This window comes from Arvicola amphibius, chromosome 1 (assembly GCF_903992535.2).
Source record: "Arvicola amphibius chromosome 1, mArvAmp1.2, whole genome shotgun sequence".
In the NCBI taxonomy this organism is placed as follows: domain Eukaryota; kingdom Metazoa; phylum Chordata; class Mammalia; order Rodentia; family Cricetidae; genus Arvicola; species Arvicola amphibius.
This window is the reverse complement of record NC_052047.1, coordinates 50736192-50759342: the sequence shown is the minus strand read 5'-3', so window position 1 is coordinate 50759342 and position 23151 is coordinate 50736192. Positions and strand designations below refer to the sequence as shown.

General features: G+C 42.8%; 1 protein-coding gene across 2 annotated transcripts in view; it reads right to left on the bottom strand.

The window, feature by feature from the left end:
* The window catches only part of Adgra3 (adhesion G protein-coupled receptor A3), a 98101-nt gene that overhangs the window by 17503 nt on the left and 57447 nt on the right, over positions 1 to 23151 (bottom strand). For both annotated transcript variants that reach the window (XM_038323600.1, XM_038323608.1), the window contains 4 exons: positions 14872 to 15033; positions 11846 to 12049; positions 4313 to 4526; positions 3897 to 4105 (listed from right to left, as the gene is read on the bottom strand). In XM_038323600.1, the coding sequence (XP_038179528.1) occupies positions 3897 to 4105; positions 4313 to 4526; positions 11846 to 12049; positions 14872 to 15033 (789 nt within the window). The remainder of the gene's footprint in view (positions 1 to 3896; positions 4106 to 4312; positions 4527 to 11845; positions 12050 to 14871; positions 15034 to 23151) is intronic.

Below are 23151 nucleotides of genomic sequence, written 5' to 3'. Positions count from 1 at the left end.
GCGTTAATAGTGATGTGTCCATAACCAGAAAGCTCTTGACAATATCTAAAGGAAGAAAAGCTATATAGAAAAGGATGGGACAGTGGACAAATACACAAAGAAGAGGAACTCATCCTTCACAGGGCAAGAAGACAAGTGGACGGCATCCTCAGCAGAGCACGAAGGGGAGGGGTGAACATCTTCAACAGAGCAGTGAGCAAAGGCAGGGACACCCTGAATAGGGCAGGGAGAAAAAGAGCAAATTCTCTCCAGATAAAGTGGAAGCTAAGAATAGAAAGCTGTAGCTTTAACAAGACAGTATCAGATCATCTTAAACCCAACATCTTAACAACAGAAAAGGTAATGCTAACAAAAAAACAAAACGGGTAATGGGAAGCTACAGGGGAAACAAAGGAAACTGAGTTCCAACCTTAGAATTCACTGCACCGTGACAAGCTCTCACGGGCGACTCCTCTATTTACCTGACATCCATCAACTGGAGGTTCAGCACAGACGGGCACAGTGCTGAGCAGATATGCACCCAAAAGACAGCAATCACTGGCCTCAGAGCACACGGGGTGAACTTGATACACAAAACAGTAATTTTGCTACTGTTATAAATCATAATGCAAATATCTGATGTGCAGGACATGTGATATGAGACCCCTGTGAAAGGGTCATTCAATCACCAAAGGGGTCATGACACACAGGTTGAGAACCAATGATCTAGATGATGCTAGTAACAAAAGCACAGCAGGTTTAGTGAGCACTTTGTCCTCACAACTATTACTGAATGAGCTACTGAGGACCTACATAGTGTCTACTCATATTTGCTCCTATTGCTCAGCGCTCCTTTGATTCTTCCTACCCCCACTGGCTAGTTCTGACATCAATCCAGCAATCCTAACTTCTGCTGACTTTCCCCCTCAGTATATCAGGCTGATGAAAACCAGCCAGGGTATCATCTACTCTAGACAGAGTAGCAAAAGCATGCTTGCATCTCACTCTTTAAAGTACAGTTCTCAAGCGGGATCATAAAAAGGAAGCACATGGCTTATCCCCAAAAGAACAGGGCATTTAAACTTCACATAAGGACCTAAGAGGACAGCGTGGAAGAAAGGCAGGATCGCACTTATGACTCAATGAAAGTTTACAAGAAAACAAGCAACTTTCAATTTTTAAAAGGCATTACCTCTATCTTAATTGATATTAATTACTGTAGGAGAGGTCTAATTTTCTGCTGTCGTCCAGATAATGGATCCCAAGCCTTCATACATGCTAAATAAGCACTCAAAAATATGCCTACAGCCTTAAGCGGGTTCTGTTACATGCCTGTACGATGGATGAAGAAGTAACTCTGAATTTTCCACCCTCTACTGTAACTTTACAACTCTGTCAGCAATCCACGATGTGTTTCCATTTTCTGCCTCTAGGTGGCAGTTACATCTCATAAAACAAGATACCAGAAAATAGGGGGGAAAGATCTTAGCAGTCTTTGAAAAACTGTGTTTTACATTTTCTAAAAGATTAAAAGTCTGAAAGATAAAAGAATAGCTTATTCCTTCTAGAAAAGGATTATACTAATTTAAATAGTTTAGAAGAACAGTTAGGAAGTTCAAAAATAGAAGCTTTCAACTCGTATTAGATTAAACAAAAACAAAAGTTTCACATAGTGCAGTATCACAGTGAAGCTTAAAAATGCATTATTTTTTGTGTTTCACTTATTTTGCTCAAATTCTGATTAGTTCTATATACATTTCATACAACCTTGTATTTCCTGCTGTTTCTCCTTCAAACGTTATCCTCAAAATGTGAGTGCAAGAAAAAAATGTTAAGCCAAAACCAATCACCATGCAGAATTGTAGAACCAAGTCTCAACTGATACACCTAACACACAACTCTTGCTACCAGGGCTCTGGGATCATCAAGGAAGAGGAGGTGGAAAACATTTTAAGAGCCAAAGTAACAGGGAGCTTGCTGGGAGATTGTGTGTCTTGGCAATGTCAGAAGCTCCACCCACAAAGTCTCACCACCATGGAGGCCCAAACGTGAGCTGAACCAGGAGGTCACCAACACAGCAACTAATGTGAAGGGGAAGGAAATGCACAAAGTCCCAACCTGACACACAAACTGCAGGCAACTACGGAATGCTACAAGGTGGGGAAATAATCTTCTCCAGAAAAGAGCGTACCAATAGGTTGGCTATCCAGTACCAAATGGTCAGCCCTTAAAACATACACACAGGTAGCACTATACAGCCTGAGCAGGTTGTATTTGTGTATTTAGAAGCATGTGTGTATATATGTACACATACACAAACAACAATAATTAAGGGAAGAGAAGTTACAAATTTGAAAGAAAGCAAGAAGAGGTATATGAAAGCATTTTATGGAATGATATGGTTGTATTAAAATCTAAAAAAAATTGGAGGCCTAAAAATAAATGGTCTCACACTTTAATTAATGGCAATTAATTAAAGGGGGATTACTTTTTACTTAAGTATCTTGCATGCATATGGGCAGGGGGAGTTGAATGCCATGAGTAGGGGTCAAAGGATAACTAGATCCAGTTCTCTTCTTCCATGTATGAGTTCCTAGGCTTGGCAACAGTCACTTTATCCACTGAGCCAGCCCACAGGCCCACTACTGCTTTAAATAAAAGACAGTTACAAAACAGTGAAATGTGAACTTACAGAAACCAGACACCACGTGAAGAAAATCATTAGCTAACAACACTAACTTAAAATAAAAATGGATATATATAATAAAAATAAAAGTTGGTTTTAAAGATATACACCCCACCACCATCAAAGGTCCCAAGAGTAGGCATGCTGGAGTACGGGTATGTTGGATATGGTTCAAGTGCACTGTTTACAGCTGTGTGCAAAGACTCATGTGCCACTGACAAGACAATCCTATCCATCTTGCTGCCTCCTCTGCCAGCAGACCAGGAAAGGCATTAAAATAAAGCAGAAGAAAGGAAAATGAAGGAAACACCGAGGAAGATTATTATAATCTGGGCTTACCCTAAGGCTATTTCTAGTGGTAAATGCTACCATATTTTAAAAAAAAAATCAGCAAATATAAAACAAACCATGTTTCAAGATCACTTATACTTGGATAAAATACTGTCTAGATACCAGATTCACAGTTGGAGTTAAATAAAACAGGGAAGCCTTGTTCATTTCTGAGCTATGTCTCTCAGACTGACAGTGATTCCTGTCTGCTCTACACACACACACAACCAAGATGTGCACCATGTAACAACCGCGAAATAGTCAGCTATAGCAGCAACTAAGAGGAGTCATTTCAGCGTGATGTGCTCAGGAGGGAGAAGACCAAACAAGCACCTCGGCTTTTAAGAGACCTGATCCCATGCATTAAGAAAAATTAACTTTACAAAAACTAACAATGGTGAATAGTAGACAGAATAGCGCTGACTGCCAATCAAAGACCCTGCTTCGATGCCGTTCATGCAGTCACAAAAGTCAAAGTCATTACCATTCAGTCCAATGTTCGTCCTCAACTCAAAAGGTCAGCACTAGTGGTGTGTGGTCAGAAAGCCAGGAATAGGCAAAGCAGTAAAGCAGTCTTTTGATACCCACAGTGCATCCTTTGGCAAATGAATTGCCCTAAGTTGACAAAGTTGAACTGCATAAACAAACCCAAGGTATCTCCATATTTTAAGGTCAGAGCCTAGCTAATATGATTCCTTACAGGGTTCAGCAGAGCATCCCCCACAAAACACAGTCTCGTTCATTTCACTCAATTGCCCTTGAAATCCAGAATCACCTCTCCCATAATTAAAGGGAGCCATTTATGTTAAGTTAAAAAGTAAATTCTGCATCTGAGCTTAATTATGCATAGAGAGGCATTAGAATATTTAGTATTTATGCATCAAGCTAACAACGGCCACACCATTAGCACAGCGTAGTTGCCCAGGGAGCCACACTGAATGGTGGTGATGTTCTCATCCGAGTAGAGTATACAGCACCCGTCTGACTTCCAGCCTCCTTGTCCGTTCAGCAAATCAAAGTCCCACTGCGCCGCAACAGCATCTGCTCCATGCGCGATTCGCCGCAGCGTCACATTAACAGGGATGTGCTGGGTATCCACGGTCACGCCATCTGGAGAAAATAGGGAAGCACGGTATTTCTCAAACCAACTTCATAAACAATTAGATGCCAACTTACATACCGATGGGCACTCTGCAAGATCTTTTCTCACCAGTGACTCATTAAAACAACAGCCAACAAAAATAAGCTTTTTTAAGGAAGAGCAACCAATAAAGCCATGGTGGCCCGCAACTGTCGGCAACCATCTGCCACACAGACCTATTTTTGTGAGGATCACAGGGGTCACGACTGTCCGCCGCTTGCCATCATCAGCCAACTTGGTGGAGTTTCCAGTGGCTGGAAAAAGCTTTCCGTTGCGGAACGCAATGAGTTGAAGCTTATAGAGCGAATCATCGGTTGCTCTGACTTCTCGCTTTTGTTTCGGTGAGAAAAGGGAAGAAGGAAGCTGAATAGAGGCCTCCATGATGGTATTCTGAGAACAAAAAGACAAAAAAACAAAGCCATGGTTCAGCATTTTAGTATATCAAAACCTAAATGATGTCAGGTAGTCGTGAAAATGTTCAAGTTATACGCTAAACATTCTAAAGGTGTATACAAAAAATTAACATTTAAAACAACTGGCAAATTCAGCAAAAAAAAAAAAAGTCTGAGCAACATAGTATGGCTTAGAACAAAAATATAATACACAGAAAAATCCAAGTAATTCATTCAAGTGTTGAAGAGTAAGAAAATTGCTAATTTTCCTATGACAGCACACACAGCCACGGCGGAGAGCAGTAAACAGACCAAGGATTTCAGAGGCCACTCACCTTTACAACGCCCAGGGGCAATTAGGAGGGACAAACACAGCCAGGCTCACACAAGAAAAGAACAGAATTTTAAAAAGAAATAGAAGTTTACATTCAACACACTCTTATTTCAGCATCCATTTCCTCGAGACTAAGAAACTGGTGCTCGGAAAAACAGAAGAAACTCGAAGTGCTGGCTGGCCGCAGAACACATCCGTATTTCTTCACACTTGATCTCAGCCAAAGAGCAAGGCAGCAACCTTTTCTGTGTTTACTGCACATTTTAAGTTGCTCAACAAAAACAATGAGATCTATACATTCAGGAGCTGACAGTTAACTAACTTGAAATATAAATTATAACTTGATAATTGGAGAATTTATCACAAAGTCATTTTCTTGGCCGCCAACCACTTTTCCCTCAAAGCCAATCTTCAGGGCACCACACAATTTTTTTCTTGAAGGACAGCGATAACTCTTATTTTACTTTATAACACTTTGGTTCTGAACTCTCTAGAGAAGACTGTACCAAATCCTAAGTCCCCACATAACTGTCCTGCCCTGCTTGCAGCAACACCAGCTCCACAGCAGGAGTCCTCTGCTCTCCACACACCTCATGCTGGGCATACAGGGCCCTAACCACCATGCCCCGCAATTCTGTTGCCTGACAAACTCTTGAATCTATCCATTCGACTTGCTATTAACAAGGTAATTCTGTTGACAATGAGAAAGGCACGTTAGAGCACATGGCTAGAGGCCAAGAGAAAGACTTTACAGAGATTGGAGCATCATGCTCTTGGTGGCACAGTGGTTCCGCTAGCCTTCCTAGGTGCTTTCCCCTCTTCTGGAAAGCGTACACACCTGTGTCACACAACTAAAGCCTGCAGCTTCCACACACACCTCACCCTCTGCTCATTAGCTAGACAGGAAGGAATTGGGGCTGCAAATAACATTATTCATTTTTTATCACCTATGGACTACTTCCTGTCACTTCCATTCACTGAAAATAGCTCACTGTTAATACGTTTAACCAAGTCAACATGGCATGCTTACTGAAAAAGAAACTTTCAAGGTTCTACTGAAGCAAATGATTGACTTTATAATGGCTTAAGTGCTCTGCTTACAATGAAGGCAAAGCAGATATCTGACAATAATCTGTTGGGTGTTATTTTAGAAATTTACATATTGCTTTAAAATTGACAATGTCATGAAAAATATCTGTGAGAATTATTGTCTAAGAAAAACCATGCAAAGATTTCTACTGCTCTTAAAAATATAGGATGAAACAAATCCCCTCCCCCAGAGCTCAGGGAATCCCACAGAGAAGAGGGGGCAGAAAGAGTATGAGAGCCTGAGGGGACAAGGACACCAAGAGGTCAAGGCCATCTAAATCAACTGAGCAAGGCTCACAGGAGCTCACTGAGACCGGAGCAGCAAGCACAAGACCTACATGGGTCTGCACTGGGTCCTCTTTAACTATTAGCTTAATATTTTTATCAGACTCCTAAGCTTGAGAGGGGTCTCTGACTCTTGTGTCTGCTCTTTTTGTCCTGTTGGGGTGTCCTGACCAACTCCATATGATCTTAGGAATCTGTTCTTTTCTAATGAGAGAAAGAAAGTTGATTTGGGGTTGAAGGAGCTGGGAGGTGTAGAGGGAGGGTTAACCATAATCAGGATATATTGTATGAGAAAAGAACCTATTTTCAATAAAATGAAAAAATATAAGAAGACATAAAAACAAAGTTTAATATAAATCCACTTATTTATTAACCTAGTAAATTTCTATAAAATACATAAATTTATCTTGGGTGTATAAGAAGATACCTAAAGATGAAAATCAAACATCAATAAATTAAAAGTTTATAATGAAAATCCTACATAATGAACATCTATTCAAAGTAAATAATTATAAAATTCATAAAATAATCTTACTAAAGAACTCATATTATTTGAAAGTATAGAGAGCTCTCCCGGAAGGTATCAGTAACAATAAACCAAACTGAATTTTAAAACATCAGAACTAACATTTCCTAAAGGAAAGTTGAAAAGGGGAAATGAAATACCTTGAAATCAAGGAGAAAAAAAGTCCAATCCTAAGCTTGTAAAACTAATCAAAAACAATAAACAAAAAGTCCATAGGAAGAACTACAGACCCAAGGCCATTATGTACTCAGAGCTGCTAAACTCCCTCTCAAGCCCAATAAAGAATATTACGGAATAATTATCACAGGTTCCCTGGGACGAGAGAAGAACCCTGGGGTGCTGATAAGATGGATTGCAGTCGTATCAATAATGTCCAGCATTTATAGTAAAGATGTAAAACGATGCTGCCCTCCTTTAAAAGCAGTGTTGCTCACTACTGCTAGGAAGGTTGTAAATCTAATTTTAGAAATCACTGAAGAACATTTAATTTGTTACATTTCTCATGACTGTACCTTTTGTCTGCTGGTCTGAAGGCAGGAAGCACAGTTTATAATTTCAATTAATCATGTGTGGGTTTTAAAAATGTGTGGATCACAGTAACGAGGAAGATAATACACATACAAATTATAGCTAATAAACTGGAAATGTCTCTTAAGAAGCTTTGAGAAGTGCACGATTTTGGTTTCTAGTTATCATTGTTGGAAGATCCTTACAGAGGACAGAGGCAAACATGTCTAAGGTGGCTGCTTCATGCTCGGGAGACAAAGTAACACCGCTCACTTTCCTTCAACCTCTGCATCTCAACTTCTGAACATACCAGTGACCTCTATAAAAAAGGATGGAGGGAAGTGTGGCCATCAGGTGTGGCCATGAGGCGCTCCACAGCCTGCAGAGCTGGGTGTTACAGTTCTTTTTCCTCTAGGAGTGGGAGGACAGTGGTCAGGGACCAGGAAGAAAGAAAGTGGTGACTTAACAATAAGCCAGAGCCTCATGTTCTAACATCTGCAGTTCTCTTTCCACTATTAATTTTAATACAAAAACAGGTAAAACATATGGAAGGTATGCTATCATGTGCCTTTTGGTATCAAGAGGCATGACAGACATTAACTCAAACACGAAAGCACTTTGGACGGATGTCAGCATCTTATGAGAGAATATTGGCTTCATCCATGAGTAAAATTCAAATTTTAAAACAATAACAAATTTTCCTAATGTTTATAAAATTCTAACACTAAAATCAGGGTGAGTCAAAACCACTGAATTAAAAGCAATGAAAATACCAACCTATTCATGCATGCCTCCCTATTTACACATGTAACTGTAAAATGGCATGTCCTAACACATTTTCTTGCTGTGGATAACTGGGGGGAGAGGCTTAAGGGGTGCCTCTAGAACTCAAATTGACTTTATTAAGTAAGTTTAACTGTTCATTCCATTCAATGGTTATTAAAGAATACGTTACTTTGTGCTGGGCCCCATGTAGAACCCAAGGGTATCATGTCCTTGCTTTCAAACACTCAAAATTTAGAATAAGCGAGAGGTGACAGCTGCCCCCACTAAGAAGCAACAATAAAACTAACACTGAGAAAGTACTGTTATGAATGCCAACATATTTACCTCCTTTCATCTTTTCAAAACCTTTCCAGTTTGGTACCACGTCATGAGCCCGTCAACAGTACGGAACTGATAGTCGAAGAGGGTAAGACACTGGCCTTCATTTATGCAGCTGGTCAGCAGGGAAGACGAACCCAGGCTACGAGAAGACGAACCCAGGCTACGAGAAGACGAACCCAGGCTATCTAGCTGCAGAGACCACATTCTTAAATACGGTGCATGACCTCTGAGAACCAACTCACTATCAGAAGTCTGCCAACTACTCCAGCAAACCAACAAAGTGGTTTGGGATTAACAGTGGGTAATTCTATCTGAATAAAGAAATGCAGTCTGCATGGAACTCCAGAGGGAGGCCCAGCGTGTCCTCCACGCAGGGAAGAGCTAAGCAGGTGACAAAGAGCTGAATCAAGGAGGAAGAATGGAGGAGCCTGGTGACTGGTGTGGGAAATGGACAGGGCTTTTGCTGGGATAATGACCCGGTGTCTTAGATGAGAGACATGAGGGATAGTCAAGGAAAACTGGCTTCTAGTCAGTTATGAAGAGTCAACGCTTAGTTCCAGTGCAGCTAACTCAAAGCAGTGACTTCTAGCATCCATCAGTAGGTTACTGGGAATGGACTCTGCCCCGGCAAATGAACAAATCTAGATTATGGTAACAACAGCAAAGGAACTAGTGGGGGAGGTAGATAATAGAACAGCCTTGGCTGTAACACATAGGAGAGAATTTCAGGCACCTGGAACTCTTATTCTGGAGCCCACTGGGGCCAGGCTTCAAATTCAATCTAGAGAAGCCGATCTGCCTGACACAATGATCCCTGTAGTCCCCACACATAACCATGACAACAAGCAATGAGTACTGTCATCAAACCGTGATGGGGAGAAACCAAGGACCCAGGTAGGACATGAGAAAACTGGCTAGACGGTGTTAGCTGAGACTTCCTGCAGGTGACATCTGGTCTTGGTTTTAACGTGTAATCAAGAGCTGGAAAGGTGGGAAGCGGCAAGGAATTCCAGCAGAAGCCTTAGCATAAGCCTGGCCTCAAAGAGGTCAAGTGATTAGGAAACAAACCAAGGGAAGTTTGTTATCCCTAGACAGAGAGGAGAAGCAGTAACAAAGGATATGGGACAGGAGAGCTGAGGGCAAAGGCACAAGTCAATGGCAGACTCGTCCAGAGATTTGCTGTTCTTATATGGGGTGCATAAGGTCAATTTTGCACTGGGGTAGACTTGGGGGTAACACCACATAGACATCACAGGCACTAACACCAGCCACTCGAAACAGAAAGGTCTACATGAGGCGCCCAACAGAAACATCGCAGTGCCAGGTGGCATTCAAGAGTAGTGGCAGCAGCTACATGGCAGAAAAGCATCTCAAAACTGCATTAACTAGCAGGGCAATGATGGTACATGTGATCGGTGTTCAGGAGCCCAGATAAGCGAAGGACTTTTAAGGACTGTAGAGTGGTCTTGTAAATACAGGCAGCTCCTGAAACTTAGAATGACTTCCTCACTTATGAATTTTGACAAAGAAATATACTTGGCATCAACCATTCCTTGGCCTTTGGTCTAGTAATTGGTAGTGCCATGCCTTCTTGTAACACTGGGAGAAGCAAACAAGTCAGACACCTTCTGCTAATGCTAAGTAAAGGTATCTTTTCAACAGGTTCAACTAGTGCGTCAGTCTGTCCACACTAAAGGGGGATGCAATCAATGACTAGATGATCAAGGAGCCTAGTTAGTATATTAAAAGCACCTTTTAAACTATGAATAGAAGGTGTAAAACAACTGTCCAGAATAAATGTTTTGGGGAGAAGAGAATCCTGTGTTTCAGTGAAAACATAAAGTGCATTTTTCACTACTGACATTCAACCACCTAATTCTGGATTACGAAGAGCATGTTCCTTCCTGCCCTCTTCACCGGAACCACCCATGAAATGGAAATAATGACACGGAGTGCCTTCTTCTCCAGCCACAGGATGATCTTAAAGGAGAACAGTCTGAAATGAACAGATCACTGTATTCACCTGAAGCCCTCACTGCTAGCTGCGAACACTCTCCTGACCCAGGGCCCAGGCTGTGAAGCTGAGGATAGGTAGGGTAGCATCATTTCTCTCCCTTTCTACCAACTATAAGACATCAATTAAGTCCTCCTCAGAAACACATGCCTGTCTCTCATGGGCTCTACCTACTGCTGTCTCAAAATTTCTTTAGTCTCTTTTTTAGCCAATAAAAGGTACAGTAAGGTAAGTGGAGCTACAGTTGCAGGTGGTAGGCAGGGGTAGCATGTACCTTCATCGGGCCAAGAGGAACAGATTCATCTGGCCAGTTTGCCTCGGAGCACACCATATGGAGGAAATGCACGGCACCATCAGAGGTTCGCGCCCATTTCAGATTATGCTGGACAGCTACAGGATTTCTACATCCAGCGTATTTGCTTTCCTCATGAAGGGCACCAGGGTAAACCATGAGGAAGTACGTTAATTATCCATTCTCTGACTGGACATGTATCAGGAACCTTTCTACCATAGCACCTCTGTGATCGATTTTTTTGCAGGCATTAAAAATGCTTCCCACGCCATTTAGCAAGACAGAAACAAGGCTCTCTGTGACTAAAAGTCACAGAAAACACAACAGAGCAAAGAGAGAGACATGTGGGTTCATCAAGGGCTGCCACTCTGCTTGTAGAGTCCTTTGCTTCGATGTAGCTGAGGCAAACTCCGCGAGTCAGTAAATAAGCTTTTCTTTTCACTGCTCAAAACAACAACCAAACACTTTTAAAATATATACATATCACAGATTTGGATTTTTGAAAAATACATGTCATATATTTGCACTTCTTTGCCAAAAATTTTGACATACATCATGACTGACTAAAAACAGCCAGCTTCAAGGCTGACTTCTGTAGATATTGTAAGCACACTGCCAGGATCCCACAATAATTCTAAGGCTGCATGAAAATGCTTTAATGCTTTAAAATCAATAAAGGAAACCCTTTATGTGATTAAAAAAGATTTCAATATGTAGTATTAATAAATCTGCCATGGCAATCAGAAAAACAGTAGTTTTTTTTTTTTGTTTTGTTTTTTTTGTTTTTTTTTTTGTTTTGTTTTGTTTTTTTTTTAATATTTCCAGATGGCAAAAGGGAGGCTGAAGGCAAAAAATGTACAGGGCCAGTGACGTCTGCTAGTTCTACTCCTGTCAGAGTTTCCTTTAAATGTACAGGGCCAGTGAAGTCTGTTAGGTCTACTCCTGTCAGAGCTTCCTTTAAATGTACAGGGCCAGTGAAGTCTGCTAGGTCTACTCCTGTCAGAGTTTCCTTTAAAACAGCAACACAATATTCCAAATATTCTCACCACCATTCCCTAAAAATAAAACAAAACAAACCCTTTAAGGAGATTTCTGTGTAAAGGCAAAGACTGTACTTAAATCTAAACACAGACAATTTTAAACAGCCAGTGAGCACAGCGCACCTTCAGTGCCAGGCTGGAGAACGTGCTGGAAACATTGCACTTGAAGCTCAGCTGCTTGTCCAGGTTTCCATCAGGGTCCCGCCGTCCATAATCAGAGAGGCCTGTGCGGTCGGAGGCAGCCACTTTCTGGAACACCGAGCAGGTCATCCCTGTGAAGCCAGCAGCCTTGATGACGTAAGCTTCCAGAGCAATATTTGGCGAATACTGCAAAAGTGAACCAAATAAAAGTTGGAAGATTTAGAATAAGGGGAATTTCAAAAATTTCATGCACTTTCTCTGTCTGTCTGTCTCTCTCTCTCTGTCACTCACAGACACACAATACATACTCACAGATGCACACACTCTCTCACACATACAAACTTACAATATGTACTCTCTCACAGACATACATACACACACAGTCTCTTCACAGACACACAACACACAATCTCAGACACACACACTCTCACATAGACACACAATACACACACACAACACACATTCTCAGACATACACAGACATATATGCAGATACTCTCACACAGACACATAATATACACTCTTACAGACCCACACATGCATGTAGACATACACACTCATGAATGCATAGAGACACACACTCACACACACAATACATACTCTCAGGCACACATGCATGCATGCATGTATATAGGTGCACACACACATACACAACACACTCTCTCAGGTGCACAGACACCTCCACCACCCCCCCCCCAGACACACAGTAGCACTCACACATGTTAAAGAAGAGGAGGAGAACACTGGATCCGGGAGAAGAGTGGGAGAGGCAGGTGTAGAAAGAGTTGGAGGGGAAAGGAGGGTATTATGTAATATTTAATTATATAAAAAAAGTAAAAATAAAAATAACCTGAGAACAGGCACTACCGTTCAGTTATAGAGTATTTGCCTAGCACACACAATGCCAGATCTGAAACTCAGCACTATAGATAAAATGAAATAAAACAATTTTAAAAATACCTTATTTAGAGCTAACAAACTAAAAATAGAAGATTTTTACTTAAACAATGAGCTGTGAAATTAAAGGGGGGGGGCTATCGACAGCCTTCTTAGTAACTATGGGGAGAAGAGAAGGGGACACTAGTAACTCAGTCTACCTACAATATCTCTTCATGAGAACAAGCAGGCTGTCTATACTTCATTCACAGAAAGGGGAGGGGGGCTGACTTTTTTTTTCACCTAGAAAAGTAAGGCAGATGCTGATCCAAATGGCAGGAAATAAACAGAGTCAAAAAGCAAATTAGGTCAGAATAACTGCCTAAAGCAGATGGCACCTGCTGACCCTCCAGCTTTAAAGGAATCCAAAAGTGACCTGAGCTTAGGTGATCACTAAGATGTAGCAGCTGTCAATCCATGAGCCACCACGTCTGTTCCCAGGAGGGACCCCCAGCATGTCTCCCACCCACCACCCAGGCCATGAAAGGCACAGGACGAGAAAACGTGACAAGCTTCACTTTCAAACCTGCCAAGGTGGCGGGATTAACTGTAACCCTAAGGACAGCGGGAGGACTCGCCTTGCTGTCAGGATAATTATGTATGCACATCTTTTCTTTCATACACTAACCCTGTGAAATCAGTATTAATTACATAATAACATATTCTCCAAATCATTGCTGGGTCACAACACATAAAAATCCAGTACAGCTGCTGGTAAGTCTCACCAACCACCGCTGACACATGAAACTTCCTATGAGGAATAACAAAGCTGTCCTTCTGCAGACTCTCCTCTTGGTATTCGGGAAACATACCATCTTATTAGTTTATTTCCCAGAGTTTCAGATACTCATGGCCAACCACTGTCTTGAAGCATTAAATGGAAACTTCCAGAAATAAACAACTCATAAGTTATAAATAGCTTTCTTCACTATTATAATTGTTCTACCTTACGACGAGGTGTTATTATCAGTCCCTTACTGTGCCTGATTTAGAAGCTGAGCTTCACAGCTATGAACACAGAAAACAGCATACGCAGGGCTCTTGACTCTCCATGGCTTCAGGCATGCACTGGGGTCTTAGAATACTTTCCCAGGGCTAAGGGAAGCAGCTGTGTGAGCAGATGTGTAACTCGGGGAGCCCGTTTTACATGCTGAAACGGCCTTCATTCATGCACCGCCACTTCCTTCCCTGGCATCAGGACCTGTGAGGTTTAGCTGAGTAGTAAGTAAGGCCGTAGACAGGACCAGGTGGAAGCAGTTGGGGAGGCTACTCATTGACAAGTCAGGCCATGCATCTAAAGAGCCAAACTACCGTGAACTTGGTTTGGAGACATTAGGCTATATTAGGCCTCTCTTAATTATTCAGGAAAGAAATTCTAATCTTAATTGAGCTAAAGGTATAATAATGTACAGAAAAATCAAAATGGGCTCAGGAAAATGTTTACAGAAAATCAGACATGGGTCAAAGTATGGAGCACTCAACTTCACTATAACGGTGAGGAGCTGAAAAGCGTGAGTCAGATCAGAGGATGACAGCTAAGGAAATAACACATTTGTTTAATCACATTTTTAGAACACAAATAAGCGATACACAAGGAAATTTACAAGTTCAATTTAGCATGAACATAATTTAATACTGTTTAAGAGACAGATTATTATATTGTGCCAGTAGTTTTCTAAGTGTTGGAGAGCATCCCAGTACTTTAAGACTAAACCCTAGGCAAGCTATCAGGCAATCTCCCAAAGCATCCTTCGGGGCTCAGGACTGAGTCTCACCATGGATGGACATTGGTGACATGCCAATAAAGCCTTAAAAACATTTGTGTTTGTCGTAGAATTCATTTCAGTGGAGGAGACAGTGATAGTCATTCAAATTACATAATACGGAAGTATTTTCCAGTTACTGAGAAAACAGACGAAGATGATTCAGAAGCAAAATTAACTTCTCAAACGTTTCAGAGGAAGATGTGTGTGCTAAACAGCAACACCATGTTGAGGTAGAGAGAGGAGGCCCGTTTAGGTTAGAGTGGACATAATCAAATCCTCCCTGGGCCTAGGACAAAGTCGCACTTACTGTGGAGTACACGTGAGCCCCGCTGGCCAGGCGGTGTGTGGCGATGCGCTGCAGGCACTGCACAATTCGACTGCAGGCTTTGGCTTCCCTCTGCGCCAGCCACAGGACCCGCTCATCTGCCAGCATGATGTTGCTCGCCACATCAACCATCACATCCCCGAGCTGTTGAGCAGACCAGAAAGAAGAGAAAGGTGTTAAAAAAAAAAAAAAGGCAGAGCAAGCTGCTGAATAGACTCAAAATAAAAAATAAATAAAATAGATAGATAGATAGACAGACAGACAGACAGGCAGGCAGGCAGGCAGACAGATAAACGTAAAAAAAATTAAAGGGTGATATTGGCATCTGCCTAAATGTACTATAAGAAAGCCCCACTTGCTTCTCATTAAAGCCCTCAGATATGAACAGCACGTTCAATTACGGTCATTTGGTTAATATTTAGCTCAAAACAGCACTTAAGTAGCCACTACATCACTAGTGACAAGACTGCTGTGCAGCATCTCAGAGGAAAAGAAAGGCAATTAGATTAATTAAGGAGGAGATGTGACACACTGTCACAGAAAGACTTCAGCTCATCACGTAGAAAACCATTATGAACACTTCCTGTGTGTTGGCTTAAACGCTTATTAAATGCATACAACCTAAAATATCTCTTCCACCTCCTGGCAAGTTCAAAATACCACTCATGTCCACCCCTGCGAGAACCCAATGTGGTGTGCACTCTCAAGCCTGTACACGTACGACTCCCCACCCCCCACCTTGAAGGAACTCCTTTATACATCCCAACTCAAAGGACACCGGAAAGCCCAAAGCCATGCAACCAATGATCCAAGGAGGCGCTCACTTCTCTGCCACTCCTTCCACGCATCTCATTTACTCTGTTATTTGTTCACTTGCCCCTTCCAGGCATCAGCATAAGGCAATACCAGCACAGGTCACTTGCTTACTGGTTACTGCAGCAAGTTACCACAGGAAAAGGCACTGGGCAGCCTCATGGCTAAGGAGACCCACTGAAGTCAAAGGTTCATGAGAAGGACATCATGGCAGAGGACAGGAAAAAGAAAAAGAAAAATGAAAAATCAATTCCTGAGGCTGAGCAGAGTTTTGAAAACCAGCTGGTCCTCATACCGCAAAGCAAGCATCAAAGGCCTCAAGCTGCAATGGCAAACCAGAAAGCCGGGCTCTTTTAGCACACAGCTTCTGATCATCCCAGAAGATCCCAGTTAAGGCCCTCAACCTGCTCTGCGTCCAATATGCTGCACAGCAAGTATGCGTAAGATGGCTGTGGGGGATCAGGAAGAGGTCCAGCCAACGGTCCACTTTACAAAGAAAATAGGTCGATGGACATGCACCATACCCCAGTCTATGACCTTGGGGCAGTAAATCTCAAAGTCCACGGTCAACAGATCTCTCAGGCCAGGAGAAGAGGCAACAACAGACCTGTATCTTCTCAATGGTGACCACTGAGTTCCAGGATACCAGGCTCCTGAAAACAAGCCTGGCTCATGGCAAGGACACAAACTATGTTGGCTTTTTCCATCATCTTTTTATTCTTCTAAAAATTAAATTTAAAAAATCCCCAATGGAGGCCTGATTCCTAAAACAGAAAGCTTTGTGCTTTGGAGGAGGGGCAAAGAGAGCACTTGGTTCAGTGTTATCCTGCCTTTTAATTCTTTAACTGGAAGAGAAAGCAAACCTGACCAAGACCCCTAGACTGTATCATTTTGAGGGCTCATCCTGGACTTCTTTGGGGACCACCAACTCATCAAAATGCTACTTCACTTACACGACAAGATCCAAAACTGCCCATCATCACCAAAAGTCTGTCTTCTGCTCTGATCGGCGACACCGGTAACGTTTTCCTAGGGCCTTTCAAATAGAGCCTCCGCTAAAGTGTCTGTCTGCTGCCCCTCCATCTTGGACCCCTCATCAGTTTGAAGCAGCTAAGAGCTGTCTTCACCCACAAATGCCCTAATCGCAGTTAGGGTGATCTCTAAGAGGGTGGGAATAAGAGACTCGCTGGTAAGCAGACAGGGAGAAGGGCCATGGCTAGGGAAGAAAAGTGGTAAATTTCCAAGATGGTCAGCCTCTTCCTCATCCTCCGGAATGCAGATAAAAGCCAAGCAGCTTAAGGCAAAGGTTTTATAGGCTGTGTCCCACTTGCAGCCCCTCCCCCTCCCCCACTCCCTCCCGCTAATGGAATGACTCAACCAGTTCAAGGGCAACTAAGGATAAGTCACAGAAAAGTTTTGAGTCAATCAACCACCTTAACTTTCTTCAAACTAATCAACCCTAAATTAAGGAGGCCATCTCTTGAGAGGTTATAAAACTCCCAGGCCTCAAATCAGACAGCATTTTTCAGCTTCTGAACCGTTGTATTCTTTTTCTCCGTGTGCCTGTTGCATATGTGTTTCCTAATAAAATGCCTTCCTTCAACTGCAAAGAAAGAGAGAGAGAGAGAGAGAGAGAGAGAGAGAGAGAGAGAGAGAGAGAGAGAGAGAGAGAGAGAGAGAGAGAAAGAGAGAGAGAGAAAGAAAGAAAGAGAAAAGCAGAGGCACTTTGCTGATGGAGGAGTGTCTATGTGTTACTTTCATTATTAATACAGAAACTGCCTTGGCCCTTTAAGAGACAGAAAATTAAGTAGGCAGAGTAGACAGAACAGAATTGTGGAAGAAAGGAAGCAGAGTTGGGGAGACGCTTCAGGCAGTCGCCATAGTGAGTCGCCATGCCTCTCCTCTCCGAGATGGATGCAGGTTAAGATCTCTCCTGGTAAGCGACCACCTCGTGGTGCTACACGGATTAAAATATAAGTTAATTAGCCAATAAGAGGCTAAAACTAATGGGCCAGGCAGTATTTAAAAGAATACAGTTTCTGTGTAATTATTTTGGGTAAAGCTAGCTGGGTGGCGGGACACAGCCTGCCGCTCCTTCTACACTTTGCATATCTGTTTTCAGATATCAAGACTTAATGCCTCAAATACAAACCTAGTTCTAATTATTAAAATTCCTAACTTTGTATTGCACTTACCACAGAGCATCACAGTGGTGGCCTAATTTTAATTCCCTTCCGTCAGGGAACTAAAAAGTGTGTTACTCCCGTGTTTAGTCCCCATACAGGGCTCAGTAGAACCGCCAATGGCTATCAGTGGTCATTTATTCCATGGTTCAATGTTCATTAGTGGTGTTCACTTGCATTATCACTGAATAAACACTGACTGACCTGTGACTCACTACCCTGAGCAGTGGAGGACAGCACTAGAAGAATCACACATGCTTAATTTTCAAGCTTACAAGGCAGAAAGAAAACAAGCATGAGATTCTTTCCATTGAGACCACTACAATGAAGGACTAGGCAGAGTAAAAATATTATGGAAAATAATGAAATATAAACAGAACATTCCATTTCAACTGACTCACATTCTCTAGGACTATGTCTCCTTAACATAAAGCATTAACAGGGTCAGCTGGCAGAATAATTAGGATTGGAACAGGCGTAGCGGTGCACAATTACAAGCGAAGCACTTGGAGGCTAAGGGCAGAGGATTTTGTGCACCCAGAAGCAGGGAAGGACCGACCTGGGCAACAGAGTGAGATCTGATGTCAAATGGAAATAAAGGAAAAGAAAAAAAGGTGGAAGAAGAGGGGGGGAGAGGAGGAACAAGAGGAAGATAAGGAACAGGAAAAAAAGGGAGACGGACAGGGAAGCAGGAGGAAGAAGTAGGGGAGGAGAGGGGAGGCCAAGAAGGGAGAGAGTAAGGGGAGGAGCAGGAGGAGAAAGAGCAAGAGCAGACAGCCACCACTAACTTGTATGATTTCATTCATCTGGTTTCATGTGAAACATGGGAATATCCATCTTACACTTTCTTTCCTACTGACAACAGGTACTAGGCAGCCAGGGTCCTTATTTCTCAGTTCATGAAGGTGGCTACCGACTCTACATGCACCTTTTTCTGCACCTGTCAATCCGACACTGACAGAAACAGACTAATGATCTCGAGGTTTAAATGCAAATTAAGAACAGCAGGAATAATGCTTTTTATTAGTCTTTTATTCTGGCTTGCTGTTAACTTCAGGATTTTAAGCAAAAACGTAACAGTCAGTGTGATGAAGTCCTCAGATGTGCTCAGTGACCACCAGAATTGAATTGCTTTTGATTATAAAAACCTCAGAGATACCACACACAAAAGCATTGATTACATTTAGGACAAAACCACTATGAGCTGCTACAGACTAACACGATTATAATGAGCTGTACTTAGTGGGGTTTTTTGTTGGTTTGTTTTTTTTTTTTTTTTTTTTTTCTGACTTAAACACATGAACTTTCTGAGGATCTGACGTGGGGCCTGCCAGACTTGTCACCCATCCTGAGAACCTATGATTATGACACGAACAAAGAACCCCTGCTCTGGCCCTCCAGATAATGCCAGCATCGGGTCGGACAGGAACTCGTGCTAAGCACTGTAAAGGGGGAAATTACCTTCCAAGAAGCACAGAGCAAACAAGAGTGACGGCTTCAGCTGAGAATGAGCAAGCTTTCTCATTATCCCATACCGAATGGCTAAGAACTCAGGAAAAGGATCTGTCACCAAAATATTTCCTGCAGCAGATAACCACAAAATGCCCTATGCTTCTATGGTTCTGTTGTGAAAAGACTTCAGAATCTGTCACCACAGCAGGAAAAGCTACACTAGATAAAAAAGAATTCCTGAAACCTGACACATATGTAAAAAGCAAAACAAAATTTCAGACTGTGTTAAGCAGCATGAAGTTTCTCCTTGGGCTCGTTTCCTTGTAGGCCACTCCAGTCAGAAAAGGGTCAGAAGGAAAGGGTTCTCCTCACACTCACCTATCGCACTGAACTTAGAGGACCGACCAGGAACTCTATCAAGGACAAAACACAGACCACATGTCTGATAGCAGTAAGGACTCAGAGCTAATTCCGGCGATACTATATCGAGCGAGCAGGCGAGCAAGCATGTGTGTATGTGTGTGTACATGTGTGTGTACGTGCATGTGTGTGTGAGTGCACGCACGTGCCTGTGTGTGTCTGTGTTTGTATGTGTGTGCATGTTTGTATGAGTGTACATGCGTGTGCATGCCTGTGTTTGTATGTGTATGTATGTGTATGTACGTGCGTGTGTGTGCATGTGTGTATATGTGTGTACGTGTGTGTGCACGTGCATGAGTGTGTGAGTGCACGCGCGTGCCTGTGTCTGTGTTTGTATGTGTGTGCATGTATGTGTATATGTGTGGACATGTGTATGGACGTGCATGTGCATGCGTGTGTGTGTCCATACACTCCTGAGTGCACAGGAGTCAGTGCTCGACCACAGGTGGTGTTCCTCGGGTTCATCAATCGACTCCTGGGTTGTTTTTCATTGCTTGTTGTTTTGAGCCAGGCTTTCCATTAACCCAGAACACACCAGTTAGACTAAGCTGAATGGTGCCCCAACAAGTCCCAGGGACCTCAACCTGCATCAGCTTCCAAAATACTAGGATTATAAACACCCTTCAGGCTAAAAAACAACGACAAATAAACCCACCATGAGTTCTAGGGGCTGACCTCAGGCCCTCAGGCTTATAATGAGAAGCATTTTACTGACTGAGCTAGAGCCCCAGCCCTTTTAATACTAATTCTTCTTCATTTTATACTAATTCTTCTTCATTTTATTCTTTATTTTGGCATGTCCATACTACCATGTCTCTCTCTCTCTCTCTCTCTCTCTCTCTCTCTCTCTGTGTGTGTGTGTGTGTGTGCGAGAGAGAGAGAGAGAGAGAGAGAGAGAGAGAGAGAGAGAGAGAGAGAGAGAGAGAGAGAACTTCACAGAGCTGCCTCATGACTTCTGCTATGGGGATCCAGGATCCAACTCAGGTTTTCAGGCTTAGCAGCGGCCTCCATCACCTTCTGAACCATTCTGCCAGTCCTAAAATTTCTTTTATCTTAGAAAAATTATGTATAAAAATGCAAGTTAAATTAGCTTTTAAAAACCCATCACTGAGAAAGGGGAGGAGGCTAGGAGGGGAAAAGTGGGAGAGAAAACTAAAGGGACATATAGGCCATATAAACAAGACTGATGGTTGAAAACTGTCCAAGTTAGGTGAGGGGATAAGAGAGGAGTTAACTAGCGATAACGTCCTCAAGACTCCCTAAGGTTTCTAATAAAACGTTCACAGGAGCCTAGCCTCTATGCGAAAAAGCTCCCAGGAACAACGAAACGCAGCAGCAGTTCTCAGAGCCTGTACTGAAGAAGAAAGGCACTTGCAGCAGATTCCCAGAACCCATCCCCGGATGACAAGACTCGGAGCCTGGGCAGGGGCAGGACCAGCAGGACAGGGACAGCAATCTGCATTAAGAACTCAGCAGATGCCTCCTCCAGGAGGCTCACACCACAGGCACTGGGTCTCTGAAGTAAGACTCAGCAGAGGAAATGAGAAACAATGAGATGGAGGTATCCAGAGCCACCAGAATGGATGTGATTACATCCGTGTGCATGCAGCTAAACAAATGGACAACTACAGATGCATGAAAATGTGCTGAGTGTACTCACAGGAGCCTGGCCCTGGGTGTGTATCCTGCTCATAGTCAGCTGGAGCACAGCAAGAGACTGTAATGCCAAACAAAACCTGCTCTTTACAAACCTTCTCATCACTGGACACAGTAAGTACTGCCTCCATAAGAAAATTCTTCCAGTAAATAAGGAACACACACTCACACCCAGTCAAACAACACTGGCTGCCTTTCTACGACCCCTAAATGTACGTTTTTTGTCTGTCAGAGTGATATCTTTCAAGTAGCTACTGGCTTGGACTGGTGGAAATCAGCCATCTTTATAAGGAGGAATCACCTCAAAATATCTTAGCTATGTACAGAAGCTTGGGGGCATACCCACTGCAAAGACCTTGCTGAATAACTGAGAAATTCATTTACCTGCTTGTCCATCTTAGGTATGTGCCTCTCAAAGTATCTTAACATAATCTAATGCAGCGGTAATTAACTTAAAACACAGTCCTTAACTCCCACGATTTCTCTTCACTACACTAATAAACCGTGAAAGGCAACACCTGCGGTTCCCGAAGGTTCACACAGGATGACAGACACCACGTCACAGGGAATATATTTATACTTCTAGGATTCAAACTGGAGTCTATTTTCTCGTTTTGATTTCTAATAAGTTGACATCACATCTTTTTAGCGAATACTATAAACTTTACTATATTATCCAGAAACTGACAGACATAGCCTCCAAGCTAAGTGTTCGGAGAAGTAACTGAAGTCCGACAGTTCTGGAAAGGGCATCCTTAGATTGGGATAGCGCTCGCTGACAGACAGAAAGTCAGGAGGTCAGACCCCACGGTGCTGTATAATAAATAAATGCCTTCTAAGATGAGAAAATTTCATAATCCTATAAAACCAGACCCAAAATTTGAAACCACTACGCAACATCATTTCCCCTGAATTCTTGTACTTGTGTATAGAAACTCTGTAGGCTAAACGGGACCGGTGCCATCCTAGGCCCATGGTAACTATTAGGTAGTTACCCAACAAGATGCTGCCACCTGCGACATGGAGGTAAGACTATTCATCACAAGCACCAGGCAACAGTTATTTAATCCATGGTGCCATTTGCTGTTGTCTACAAGGTTATATTTATGATTCCTGCTGTCTGTCTACACTATCCAAGAGTGAATGTGTGCCCTAGTGTGGGGGGGGGCAGAGGACAGTCTTCAGCTGTTTCTCCCTCCTTCCACCTTGTTATGGGTTCCAGGTATCAACCCGGTTTGCACTGCCAGCAGTTTCGCCGGCTGAGCCATCTCACGGGCCTGCACGTTGCTCTTTCCAAGGTGAGTATGGAAAAGCAGTTCTGCACATCTGCGCACAGCACAGGAGGAATATAGATATCACGTTGCAGTGCTCACATTCCAAACGCCACTGTAATTATTGTGCTAACTCGAAGCACTCCACTTTCAGGAAGCAGGAGCAATCATGTGGGCAGCTACCCTGTGATTATCAGCACCAGCAGAGAGTAAGAGCACCAGTCAGAACCCAAGCAGTTTCTTCCAGGGTTAGCAAAACTTCCCCCAGCGGGAAGCAGCCCTTGCCAAAAGCATGGGACAGTTTGTTTGAAAACCAGGGTCCATGAGTTCAGACAACCACGCTGCAACAGTCTCCGTCTCCAGCAAACCTGCCCGTTACCCAAGTTCCATTTATATACATATACCATTTTCCCCTCCTTCACTAACTACACCCTACCAAGTAAACACCAAATCTCCTAGGGATAAAG